The sequence below is a fragment of the Mirounga leonina genome, unplaced genomic scaffold (genome assembly GCF_011800145.1).
Source record: "Mirounga leonina isolate KUSES-001 unplaced genomic scaffold, KU_Mleo_1.0 Mir_150, whole genome shotgun sequence".
NCBI classification, from domain to species: Eukaryota; Metazoa; Chordata; class Mammalia; order Carnivora; family Phocidae; genus Mirounga; species Mirounga leonina.
The window spans coordinates 14,579,041-14,592,938 of record NW_023270374.1 but is presented as its reverse complement, the minus strand read 5'-3'; the positions used below and the strand labels follow the sequence as shown (position 1 = coordinate 14,592,938).

Here is a 13,898-nt window from a genome sequence, read left to right as displayed (position 1 = left end):
TTCAGGCACAGAGCTAACCCTGTCCCATTTGGCATCTGTTTTGGGTCAGGTTCCTTAGAAGCAGAGCCTGACACAAGGATCTGGGTATAGGAGAAGGGGGCTGAAGGCAGCAGATGGGGCAGGGGAAGGAGCTGAGCAGGGGGTCTCAGCTGGAGTCTGACTTCCACTTGATCCCAGAGGAAGCCCTGGAGTGTGAACTGTAGCATGGAGTGCAAGAAGGTTGGCCGGGGGTGAGGTGCCTGGCCTTTGCACCTCCATCCAGTCATTCACAGACTGTGAGCTGGAGGGAAGGGGCATGGAGTGCCTGTTTGGCCAAGGCCAATGCTCTAGAGAAGAAACAGCTGTGAGCTGTAGCAGCCAACACGGGGGGTGGGGTGGGGTGGGGGGACACCAACAGCATCTTTGTGCCTCAGGCCTAGAAGAACAGCCCAAACATCTCCCCATCCCCCCACCTGAGACAGCCACTTGGCTGGGTGGGGACAGAACCTGACCCCAACGGCGACAGCCCCTCAGAGCTGGTAATAACCCACGCAGGTTATGACAGGCCCACGCACCTCTGTTACACTCTGGGCCCATCCAGCCCTCCATGCACGTTTTGTTGCCATTCAGGTCGCAGGCATAGTGTCCAAAGAAGTCATCTCGGGGTCGGCAGAACTTATTGCAGCCAAAGCCGTAGTAATAGTCATCACAGGTGACGCGGATCTGATACTCAAAGTGGGCAACCCCTGTGTTCTGCTTCAGCGTTTGCCACTGCCTACTGGGGTTTATCATGCCCGAGTGGGAAGCCTTCTCAATAATGCTGTCAGGCTCTAGAGGCAAAAAATAAATAAAAATTAAAAAGCATTGACTGCATCAACAATCAGAGCCTCTCCCCTGACCATTTTGCCTATTTCACAACAACGAAAACAAAGGTACGGGGTACAAAATGCGAACAGTATTCAAAAGGGCAGAAAAGTACAAAGTCTGTCCCGCTCCCCAGAGGCAACTGCCTTCACATTTATTTACCCTTGTTAATGGGTGCATAGTATTTCCCTGTCTGGGAATACAGTGAAATACATTCACCTAGTTCCCGACAAAGGTGCATTTAGGTTATTTTGACATTTTACAATTCAGCCAAGCCACAACGAACATCCTTGAGCCCATCAGCCCGTGTGTGTGGTTCTAGCAGTAAGAGACCTTCTAGAAACGGAAGTGCACCCAATCTGCGTCCATCCAGCCAACCACAAACTGCCACGAATGAAGCCCCATCAGCCTGTCGTTCCACCTGCACGGGAAACTGGGTTTCCCAACAGCGATGCCAACACAGTATAGATTATCCAACTTTCTGATCTCCGCCTGATAGGTAAAGAAGTAGCTCTTACTTTAATTAGCATTTAATTAAGGGATGGTGAGCACCCTTCCACGTGGTTACCAAGCCATCTGCAGCTGTTCCTGCGAACTGTGACCGGTTTCTCTCCTTTGCCAAGTGTTCTATTGCAGTGCTGGGCATTTGCAAAAGCTCTTTACATATTATAGAAAGCACCTGATTCCAGGTAAAGGTTAGCAAGCCTGCTCTTCTGGTTTTAGAGCCTCGGATCTTGATTTAGAAAGAATTGGTCTACCTTCCAAACTCTTCACTAGAAGCCAAGGGGTAGAGTTAGGTTTTTAAAAAATGATAAACTTTGCCACCTTGTCAGCAGCTGGCCCTTGTGACACGGACTTGAAGCATCTCACGTTTCACCTTTGCCCAGAAGGCAGAGGGGGAAAGGGACACACCCCAGTTTAGAGACAGATAGCTTGGGGGTTTTTCTGAGCTAAGTCATGCTCCTTAAAAGGTGCCTATTGGAAATGAACACGCCCAGAGCTCGGGCAGCCAGCTCTCACGAGGAGCAAGAAGTGGTCCTGCCCCGAGGTCACTTATCATCTAGTCTGAGAGAACAGCCAGGTACCACGTGCCAGGAGTCCAGGGGAGGGACGTGAAAAGGAAGCGAGGCACGAAGTCACACCACAGCCTGATCTGGGGTTTTGTTTTCTTAAACCTGCTGGCACCAACCCTTCACCACCTTGTCAGACTCGAGGCCACCTCGGAGAGCCCGTATTAGGACCTACTCGCAACATCTGTGGTTCTTACCCACCCACGCCCCTGTTGTTCTAGGCCCAGGGCCTGCGCTCATTTACAAGGTTATGCAAAGCCAACAGGTGACCAGGGGAGGAGGAGCTGAGGGGCTCCTTCCACACAACTCCCAGCTTTGCCCTAGTGTTCACCCTCTGGCTTTAACTGTCGTGTGGGCAGGACAAGCCTTGAACAAGCCACATACCTGCGGACTCACACCCCAGCGCACACAGAACCACTTGCAGATAACACTTCCCTAACATGAAGTTTTACAAATAAACACAGGCCGAAGAATGACAAAAATGTCCCTCCGTTAACTGTGTGTGTGCTCTGCTCGTTCAATTAAAAAGTGAAGCGAGCTATTACCATGTGATTAGGAGGCCTTAATAAAGGAATTATTTAAACACATGGCTCAAAGGCCTCCAGCATCTCTGGGGCAGGTAACAACCACAAACAACTCAGCCGAGAGTCCAGGGCAATCCTAAAGGCACACGCTGAAGGGTCTTTTTCAGTAGTTTGGTAGGCTTTCCACCCAGGTCTAAAAAATATGAAAACGATCATTTCGGAATCCTCCATGTGGCTAACAGATCAGTAGAGCTAACTTCGCAGCTGTGTGGCAGGTTTCTCCCAGCAGGCCCAGAGGCAGGGAGTCGGGGGTGTGGGACATGCTGTCTGGCATCTGGGTTATAGAGATCACGTCTGCTGCCTGCTTCTTCCAAGCTGCCGCCCTGAATCGTACTTCCTCTCAGCTTGGGGCATAGAGGTGTAACCAGGGGCGGGGGGGGAGGAATAGTTCACTTGGGAGTCCAGCTTTATGACTGAAAAAGGATGTTAGCAGACCCTCCTGTGATCTTCAACTGTGTGAAGATGGAGCACAAAGCCCCCACCACAGCCTCACAGGCCAAGGTGGAGGTAATGAGGCGAGTCAGAGCACAACCCCGGGGCCACACCAACCCACAAACCTAGGACAGGAGCATCGTCAAGATGGCTAAGCTAGGAGGAAACCCTGGTCTGAGTAAGCTTATTTGTGCTGACGTATCTCCAGAGCAGTCCCATAAACTGCAATCATTTGCACTGGGGGAGACCGAAAAATTTGTACCCTTATCTAGTGCAGCTCTGAAACAGAAGAGAAAGGATCTCAGAGGATGGACGCCAGGAGGGCCAGCCTTAGACAATACTCTAACACACAAACGGTACCTGGGCTTCCTCTGGGCCAGCCTCTCTCTGCAGAGCCCATGTGAGAAGGAATTCTCCATCCTAAAACTCAGGGCTCTGCCTCTAAGCTGAAGCCAGGATTTTGGCAACTTGTTCGGCCCCCAAAGAGCAGCCAACTCCATCTGGGTTGCTCCACATCCTTGGCCTTTGCCCTCATGGAGTACCAGTCCCATGGGAGGGACAGAGGGTAAAGAGAGTAATAAGCAAAACATTCCAGGCAGTGCAAACAGCATGTGCAAGGGCCCTGCGGCAGGACAGAATGAGAGGACGCATCGGAGGACAGAACGGTGACTGGTGGAATAGGACCAGAATCCGGATATGGTAGAGGACAACATGGGACGGAGTTAGCAGGGAGACAAGACGGCTGTGCAAGCCTTTTGCGCCGCACGAAGAGCTGTCCCAAGAGCCACAGAAAGCAGCCAAGTGGCTCTTAGTGAAGCTAACCACCAAATAGAATCAAGATGTACACCAGAAACTAACAGAGGACATTGTAGGTCAATCACATTTACATTAAAAAAGAAAAAAATGCCCTGGAATGGAGGATGGAGAGGCAGGAGGATGGAGAAAGCAGTGGAGGTGGGCCAGAGCAGATATGGATCGACTAATTCGGCCACCACCATAGGAGTTCAGGCGTCAGCAGAGGGTGACTTGACTAGCATAGTGGCAGGGGACATGGCAGGACGTGGCAGGACTCCAGTGCGGCACCGGAGAGATTTTTCAGAACCTGGAGGTGGATTCGATATGGATGCTCAGAGAAAGGGAGGTACAACAGGGTGTCCTCCAGATTTCTGGCTCATGGTACTAGGCGTTGAAATGCTGGTGCCAGTCATCCATGAAGGGCCCTAGGCAGGATCTCATTTGGAGAGAGAAGATGCCAAATATGGTTCTGAATGTGAATTCAAGATCCTTTGAAAGCACTGTAAAAAGAGAGGCTGAATAAGCCAGTGGCTTATTCACTCCTCTTTGGGGTTCACTAAGTGAGCTTCAGTGACCTGCAGTAGGGCATTCCAGGACTTTGGGGCAATTCCTATTCTTCAAGAGTAGAGGTCTGAAAACTCCTTGTCCCTACAAGTCTTCCTTGTGCCCTTCCAGTGACCTGGTGGGCCCCTCCCCAGCAAGGAAATGCCCCAGAACCCCAAAACAAGGCTACCCTGAAATGCAGACTGCCGTGGGCAGCTCTGGAGAGGCACCAGCTTCCCAGGGGCACAGCTACCTGACCCGTGGGGTGAGGGAAGGCCCAGGAAGGGCCCTGCAGGGGCTAGGTATCCTGCACGCCCTAACAGGTGTCCTGAATTAGCTCTTGCCACAAGCCAGGATCCATCTCAAGGACGTTCACTCTACCAAACTCTTAACATCTCAGCAGGAAGGGAAGGAGAAGCCACATTGGCACCAGAGTATCTGATGAGTCTATTTCCCCCCTACCCACCCCCCATCTCCCCAATGCTTAGTTACCACTGTAACCAGGTCACAGCGACACCAGGCTCACACAATCTCCAATGCTTGTGGCAGGGGAGGGAGAACACACAGGTGTCTGTGACCTTGACTGGCATCGGCCACAACCACTGCTGGTTACCCCCCTCCCCTCCCACCACACCACAGAGGGACTGGGGATCCCCCTCAGGGAAGAAGTCCACAGATCTGGGCTTTGATGATGTTGAAGCAAGAGGAGGGACCCAAATGGCCTGCAGCCGCAGGCACACCAGGGCTCAGCAATAATTACATGGCCCTGGGGGGCCCCCAATGAGCCAGACTCAGCCTGAAGCAGCCCGCCTCACAAGTACCAAGCCCTCACTGGGCCCACTCTGGGCACTCGCCATTCTTAGATCCGCTTAAAAAAAGAAGGCATGGTGAGAAAACGAGGGGAAATGTTATCAGCAGCAAAAACAAAGAAAGGGTCAGTAAGGTAGAGATGCGAAAGGGAGGAGACATTCAGAGAAGGGAGGGCAAGGACAAAGAGTTGGATCAACCCTTCCTCCTACGCAGACTAAGGGATTTCAGCATGAATCAAGTTTTCCCAGGACAACCCTCCAGATCCTGCCAGCTAAAAGGAAGCGCGGTTTCCACACGTGAGGGAAATCGCCTTTAAGTCACATTTAAAGAGCAAAGACTACCCCATGTAAGCCAGGCTACTGCCATTTCCAGACACACCCTCTGTGACTTCCCCACCAAAAGCCACCCCCCCGCAGCTCTGAAAAGCAACCTGCCCTGAAATAGTCCTCGTTCAGAAGGGGCCGAGGCAGCCGTGGTGCCTGTGAGGCTCTGGGATTCCACTTCAATGAAAGGTGGGTCATGCCCAGTGTGGGAAAGAAACCCCCACCCACCGGCTAGAAGCTCACCTGCCCACCAAGTGAAATTCAAGGTCGGTCTTTAGATTTAGAGCCCAGCTCCACCTTTGCGGGCTTTATCTTCCTGATGAGAGATTAAACACTCACTTAAAGTTTAAATGGACTTTTAAAAAGTCACTACTTTGATCCTTTAGCAGTCTACAAGGTTTTAAAGTTGTAAAACCATTAAGATCGCTATCCTAAAGATAATCTAGGTCCCATATTCAGGGACTCAGTTAACTGGGACTCTGTCCCGGCCACTTAATATTCCAAGCGGACATTCTAGGGGAGGTTGTAGAAAGGACTCCACGGAGCAGTTCACCATGGGGGGGGGGGGGGGGGGGCAGGGGGGGGAACGGGGGGGGTGCAGACAGCAGGGAGTGGCCCAAGTCCTCTGAAGCACTCAGGAGACAGATCCAGCTCTGACACTACCATACTCCAAGCACTAGCTTCCAGAAAGACACACCCGGAGGAAAGCCCATTGCTGTGATACTTACGGAGAGTGTCGTTACTGGAATCCCACGCTTCCACAAGCAAAGTGTAGGACCTCTGCAACACAGAACAACAGCAGCTTAGTATCCAGAAATAGGGATCAGCTCCCAAATGTCCTACTTGCTTGGCCTCCCCTCATACCTCGCCAAATAAAACCGTAAAGTCAAAATGAAAACTCTGTTTGCTGTGGAACTGAGGTCCCTCCCCTCCCTGGCACCCACCCCCAGGCGGACTCCTTCCACCTGGCGGGGGCCCACTGCGTGTTGGTCATCGTCCTCTTACGCAAGCAGCCCAAAGTCATGATCAGGAAATACCACCTCCCTGTATGTGAACACTCTAAGTTTTCCAAAACTTTCCAGACCCCTAACGCTAGTGCAAGAGAAAAAGAAAAAAAAACCCACAAAGAATTTCTTCAAGCTAACCTAACCAGGTATTTGTATTGGGGGTGGGGGGGGCATCTAGTGAGGAGGGCCGGGTATTGCTAAGGTTACACTTTGGGCCCTGGTGGGGCAATCCCTAGGGAGGCCCCCTTTTCCTTTTCAGAACCCTTTTGAAAGCCCTGTCTGTGCAAGACCATCTCAGCTCCCACAAGTATCAGGTGACTCTAGGAAGCAGGGCGGGGCGGGGGGGTAGGTAGGTGCAAAGAGACAAAGGCAGCGACCCAACTTGGGGTGCTTGGGGGGGCAGACTCTGGGGACGAAAGTACAAAAGGGAGAAATAACCGCACACCCATAGGTTATAGCTATTGATGGACTTATCTGTCAATAAGATCTAACATTCCAGGAATAATCAGAGTCCACTAACTAAACAAATTCCCTGGACACTGGCAGGATGCCAGCTATTATACTGAAGGCACCTTTTATCTTCCAGGCTTATCTCGGAATTCTACCCCCCACCCCCAATCCAAGCCATTAGCAAATTCCCGCTTTTACTCAAATCTTCATTTGTAATTTAAAATGAGGTCAGTCTCACAAAACACCAGGGTTTAAATAAACCTGCTATCTTGGCGCTGGAGAAGGCTATCGGAGGGGGGGTGGGGGAAAAAAAGTCCCTCCTCCTCTGTATCCCTCTTGTCACCGACAGATACCAGTGCATCGGAAATAGCAAATTGAGCACATTGCTCAAATAATACCCTGCGCCAGAAACACCATCACCAAGAGAAGGCACCTACAAGGGGAGGCGAAAGTGGAGCAAAAGAGAGAGAGAAAAAAAAAGTGCTTCATTCATAACTCTAGGCAAGCTTACTGCTCACACACAGACACAGCGTGTTGTCTCCGAATATAAAAATATCTTGTGATGGACCCTGCCTTGGAATTCAGCCGAAATATGTTTCATACTAAAAGCAGAGCAGGATTCCATTTCGTTCACTGATAACTGTGGGAAAATGCTCAGAAAAGCAAGCAAAACCAGGCAAGCCGGGGCACATACCCAGCCCTCTCCTGTTTGGTGGCCCTGGGTCCAAATTCATTGTTGTCGTCATTAATATTTTATTAGTAAAAGTTACACCTTATTTACAGCCTCTAAGTTTCCTGGGACTAACTACAAATTACAGGACTCTTCCCTGAGAGCAGCAAGAAATTACATTTCTCCACTGATTGGAGGGGAGAGCCAAGTCCAAATGAGGCCAGATGTGGGGCTGTTTCTGTATAATTAAGCCTTTCGGTCACTGGCCACGTCGAGACCCATGTTCTCTACTTCCACGTATTGTTGTAATTAATCCTCTGATTAAATGCATTGATACTCGTAGTTCTGACAGACCCGGACAAGCGCTCAACATGTCATCGCCACAAACCCTGCAGAAGGGGAAGGCGTGCCAGGCCTGAGCTGGCATGACAGTATTAATTCTGCTTCAGGCTCAAAGGAGGAGGCATCCTTCCGTCCTTGCACAAGAGCCTGGAAGACCAAGCTGTGTCCCAGGCTCCTCCTCACCGGAGCTGGGAAGACCTCAGGAGGTGCTGACCAACACTGCCCAACCTTGAGGGAAGAGAGTTAAGCAGAGCGGCACCAGAGCTCAGGGACACCAAGTGTCACGATCGTCCATGAACTGCCTTCTCAGAGGTGGACAGGGGGTGAGGGCTGGGGGCTCCAGCATTGGCACCAAGGCCTTGCCAAACAAAATAAGTAAGACTCTCTGGACTGTCTCACTCTCCCTGGTTTCCGAGAAGGGCCGATGCTTCTGGGCCTCACCTCCCAGGGCAGGATTCCTCCCACCCAGCCTTCAGAAGATAGGATTCCCTCCAACGTCCCTATTAGGAGGCCTCTTACCTCCCACTCCAACCCCACACTATAGATCAACAATCAAGATAATTTGGTAATGATTATTTGTTGCTAGGAACTTTAATTTTTCCCAGGCCCATGCTTGACCTCTGTACATCCCAGAATATACATCCAGACTTGGGAAATCCAGACCATGCACTTTATGTCAGATTAGGCCAGTACCAGACTAAAAATCGGATGCAATCTGCTAGGATCATGTCACCCCCAATTTGTAACTGCAAATCTGACCCCCAGCAGAGGCCAAGCCGCTAGGCACCCCCCCAAGGGCTTGGAAAGAGGGTGCCAGGCCAGATGATGGGCAAGTGTCCAACTTAACAAGTTCATACAAAAATACCACCCACAAGAAACAGAAATAGCAAATACCTGGATTTTTCTTGGTTTTACACTACAAAAGAAAGACTAGGAAAGTCCCCTTGCTTTCTTCTTTTTTCGTAAATCTCCCCAGAATGATGAGGGCGGGGGAGGGCAAAGCGGGAGGGTGGGGGGAGCTAACAGAACTTGGGTGTGGGTTTGCGCCTCCCCCTTCCCACACCTCCAGGCCCAGGGCAATCTGGCCACAGAGGCTGGTCCTCGTGCTTGGGGAGCAGGAAAGAGGAATGGCCAGCTCTCAGGACAACCTTTGGGGAGGACTGCCATGGCCTTTTACCTAGAGGAGGGGCCTGGCCTCCAACTCCCCAGGCGTCCCAGGCGTCCCAGGGAGGGCTGCGGCGGGCGGTGTCCTGCGCCCATCTGACTCCACAGTGGTTACCTTGGCACCGGGCACAGGGCTAAGCACTTAATTGCCACATTAAGAAGGGGGATGTAAGAAACAAAGGTAATTGTGTTGGCAGCTGGGAACTTCCTTTTCCTGGCAACAGTGGCAGCCAAACCAAGCCCTGAGAAGAGACTGCTTCCATTCCTGCCAAGCTGACGGACACAAACAAACCGCCATCCAAACGGCACGCGAGCGGCGTCCAAAACCCCAGGCCGCTGTGCTGGGCGGCTGGGGAGCCCACACTCTGGGGATGCCCGACGTGCCCGGGGGGGGCCCATTGTGCCAGGCGGCCAGCCCCGGGGTTGGTCTGGGGCCCTGCGCTCTGCTGACTCAACTGTCGCTTCCTGTCGCGGGCCCTGTATTAGCAGTATTTTTTGGAAAGGCTGCATTATTCTCTGTAATCCTCATTTCAGTCAATTCGGCCACACTATTGTCCTGCCTGTGTCTGGGTGGCCACAGTATAAAATATTCCAGTCACAGACATATTAAATAAAGGCTTCGGAGATCGCATGTGTGGGCGCACGCACGCTCACACGAACAATTCACGGGTCCCACGGCTGTGGCAATGGGAGGCTTGAAGAGAGGACAACTGCCCCACAGCGGCCAGGCTAAGACGACTTCAGCCGGAGACGGCAATTTAGTCTGCGGGGCTTGACATTTCAATAGAGTCCTATCTGGTTACAAAGGGTGATTTTCTCATGAAAGCCCACCTCAAAGACTCACCAAGTGGGCCCCACAGCTCATATCCAGATTGGAGGCTGTCCATGAGATGCCCCCACCCCCTTTCCCATCATTACCCTTACCTGTTTGAAAAGCATCCCACTGATAATTAAATGCACCAGTTACAAAAGGGTGGCGAGGTTAATAGATAGAATACCGAGAAGCCAGCCAAGCACAACCGTCCGGTTCACACAGAGCAAGCCTGAACAAGAAGCCTTTCTACTTATTTACCAAAAGTGCATAAAAACTAGGCTGAGCTGGTAGAGGACTCTGAACGTTTGACTATTTATGTACCACTTTTAACCACTGGGAGCCACGTTGCAGAACTTCTTCCCTGCACATGTATTGCCCCAGTGACAAATATCGCGGGCACCATGAAGACAAGGGCCACAGGGCAGGGCAGTCCCTGCTGTGGTCAGAAGCAAGCAAGGAGCTCACAACACGGCCACTCAGCACCACAAGCCAAGATAAAGTTGGAGCATTTCTGAATGTGGAACCCTGTCCCATCTCTGCCACCGTTTTAGGAATCGCAAGAATCATCACTTCCCGTGCATCCTAATAGATCTTCCTAAAGTTGAAAAGTAGGTTAAATGTACTTTGTTCTAATTTTTTAAGTGTATTTAAAAGCTGGAGCCAAGTGTCCCTTCTCTCAGAAGGAACACACTTAGAGTTTACCAAGGGGGGCTGCTCTGGAATATCTGCCTTTATGGATGATATGCTAACTATATGCACACCCAGAGATTAGTTACTATGTAAGAATGCATAATCTGGAAAGCTGGACATTGGAACCAAGGGCTGGCCCTTTACAATGGGCTGGTGGCTGCTGTGAATCCAGCCACGGCCTCTGTTTGCATCCCTGTTTTCAGCTCAGGAACATGAAGACTTCTTATTGCCTTGGCTACAATTCTTCATGAAGAACATTTTTCCTCCATGCTAAACTTCCCACACGCCTTCTGCCCAAAGGGTCCCTTACCGCTCTTCGCTATAAAGATTTTAGGCAGTATTCAGATCGCTGGTTTTCAGGGGAGTGACATGCCTGTAAGAGGCTGATGCCGCTCCTCCTCACCCCAACGGCCTTGGTGCCAAAACTTCACTGTTCCCCACAAATGTCTGAAGTCCCTGTAGAATTATGGGTGTGGAGTTGGTGGGTTGCAAAGTCATACAAGTACTGGAGGTTTGAATAAGTTGCTAAGAAACAAGACAATAAGGAGGAAGAAAACAGAGCAGTTTACACCTGGAAGAGAAAAAAAAATTAGAAACCAAGTACCTTGAATGGTGATTTCATTTGGGGAACGGCCATTCTGCAGACACATAGCACAAAGTGAGCACAGGTTCCCCTCCCCCACCAAGCCTGGTTTTGTAATGCAGACATGTCATTTCATCACTTTAATTTGACACAGGTGTCAGAGCAGAAGAGGTTTTCTCCACATGAGCACAATCCCTTGCTCTGAGCACTTACACTCCTGGGCGCGGTCTGTCTGCATGCACTGTGGCCACATGGGTTGTTGATACTGGCTGCTGAAAGGAGCCGGTTCAAATGAGAACCCCATCCCTCCACCCTCCACACCACACCCACAGAGGTGCAGGGACCCAGAAACACAGCAGAGGGCAGGAAGACAAGGACATGTCAATTATATTCTGTGATGAACCTTGGGGCATCTGATTTACCCAAACTCGTGGCAGTTGTTCAGTCAGGCCTTAAGCGTGAAGGGGGCCAAAGCTGGCATCCCTCTGGTATGCAAGAAACACACTTCACGGGATTTCCCTGAAAAACTCAGTTGTTCTCAGCAGCCTTTTATCATGGTCAATGGCGTTTAAATAGGAGGCCAAGAAGAGACCAGATACGTCAACTGCTTCCCCCCAAGTTCCTCTAGATGCACTTCACTGCAGGGCCTGCAATGCATCAATTCAGCGAACTGGGGTTCTGGAGTTCCTAAAAAGCTTCAGGGGCTGGGTAGTGGTAAGTACACTAATGGATTTTTAATAAGCAGGTACTACCGGGATTTAGCACTAATTTTGGGAGGTGCAACTTAACCATTTCAATGACTTATAAATGGTTACTCCCAAATCACTTCCCGTTGAGCCCAATTACCTTCCATAATGTATGTTCTTATCACGGGGTCCCCCTGATTGGAGGGTCATAAATGAGGCCAGTTGCTTCAAGTCAAAACCCTGTGAGCACAGCACTGGTATGGGGATTAGAAGCCACCAATGAGAACCACGAGCCTGGGGCTGGGACAGCAGACATTCAGTGGAACACAACCAGATACTATCCAATGGGCAGACCCACCTCTACAGAGCTCCCCACGTGGACACTGGAATGTGGACTAGATTTCAAATGTGACCGCTCATTTCCTCTTCTTCCTCTCTAGAACATGAACAGTTTGACTGAGTTTGTAATTCCCAACAAAGACATGAATTATACCACCTTCTAAACTGACCTTCTACCGTGCACCCTGGACCACAGCTCTTCCGTGGTCAGCACATTTGGGAGGACCCATGCGAACAGTAACCGGGACTGCCTAAGGGTCTCGGGCGCAAGTGGCTGGAAGTCCAAGGTGGTTTGATTAAAAAAAAAAAAAAAACCCAGATCGTCTTTTCATCTTGAATTCTGTACCAAGTTCAGTTATTACTTATTCAAGAAAGTCAGTTTTAAATAGACATGCTTATTAATATTCAATTGCCAAACTGAATGAAACTGCTCTATGTACATCAATACCTAAGTGCTTTCACTTCGGTTAACACTTACCCTGGAATCATTCTTGAAAGTTTCAGACTGTGGTGTTTCTCTAACCACACTCGGGAAAATAAACTAAAACAATACACCTAAACGCCACTTTCTCTTGGGAAGTAAAGCTTATGTTTCACAGCAGGCCTTTTAGGGGGGCAGGGTGGAGACTCATTTATGAGTGATACATGCATTTGGCCCAACTTCAAAAGAACCACAGTCAGTGTAGCCCCAGCGGTCTCCCTATTCTAGAAAAGCCGAGAGTCTATTTCATGGTTGGTGACCCGTGGGCCCTGAAACCACAGAAGAGCACCAGCAAATCAATCGACTCTGCCCCACACACTGCTTCTGCTCATTCCCCATCTAGGACTCTGCCAAGTGTCAAATGGGGACAGACACACCTTCTAGGTCACTTTTCCAGAACCAGTCCAGGGAGCAAGGCTCCCTGTTCTCATCCAAGCGGTCCTCTGACCCTACTCTCCAAAGTGAGCCTCAGCCAGGCCTGCAGCTTTTCCACATCACTAATAAGATTCCTTTTATGGTCTTGTGAAAAGCAAGGGGCTCCGGACTGATCCTCTGGAACCACCTGCAGGCCCCTTCCCCCTAAACTCCAAACACAAGTTCAAGGGCGGTCAGTATTCACAGTTAACTTGGGCACAGATTAAAAAGTGGCCAGCCTCTTTAAAGTTCTCCCTAGCAGGGGATTAACAAACAAGATAAACACTCTTTGTAAAACTGAAATCCCACAACAGACGCAGCCCTCCATTCTCAGAGAACTCTACATACCACGGGTTTTTATAAGTCCCTTTTAATGGCATGTTTCCGATAACTGTCTTATCTCACTCATGGCAGAGGGCACTTTATAATGCCAGCTCCGGTAAATGCGGGCCTTGAGAGCCACCCCAAGATACACACAGCACCCAGGCACTCTCCCCCTTCCTCCCCTCCCGGCGATTCGAATCACAGCCCCAGCCCGCGGATAGGAGGCAGTAGAGTGCACCCCATCAGAGCACGTGGCAGAGAGTATTCCCCTGGGCACTGAGCTTCCCCCTCCCCCCTCAACGCCCACCCTGGCAGCACCGGCTGGGCCAAGCCCCAGTCCTGGCGACGAGCCACGCCTCCTGGACAGCGCGAGCGGAGCAGAGGGCACCAGCATTTTCCCCTTTCCTCCCCTTCTGCAATCACGCTCATCTTCCTTCTACCCAGTTTGGGATGTTGCAAGGGCCTCGTTGCAGGGTCGGTGAGCGGCGCCCGGGGCCTCGAGCGGCGCCCGGGGCCTCGAGCGGCGCCCGGGGC

At 50.8% G+C, this 13,898-nt stretch overlaps 1 protein-coding gene across 1 annotated transcript in view; it reads right to left on the bottom strand.

The window, feature by feature from the left end:
- The window catches only part of JAG1 (jagged canonical Notch ligand 1), a 35,668-nt gene that overhangs the window by 19,555 nt on the left and 2,215 nt on the right, over positions 1-13,898 (bottom strand). The window contains exons 3-4 of the mRNA XM_035005834.1: positions 6,129-6,180; positions 555-809 (exon numbers count right to left, since the gene is read on the bottom strand). Coding sequence (XP_034861725.1) covers positions 555-809; positions 6,129-6,180 — 307 coding nt within the window. The remainder of the gene's footprint in view (positions 1-554; positions 810-6,128; positions 6,181-13,898) is intronic.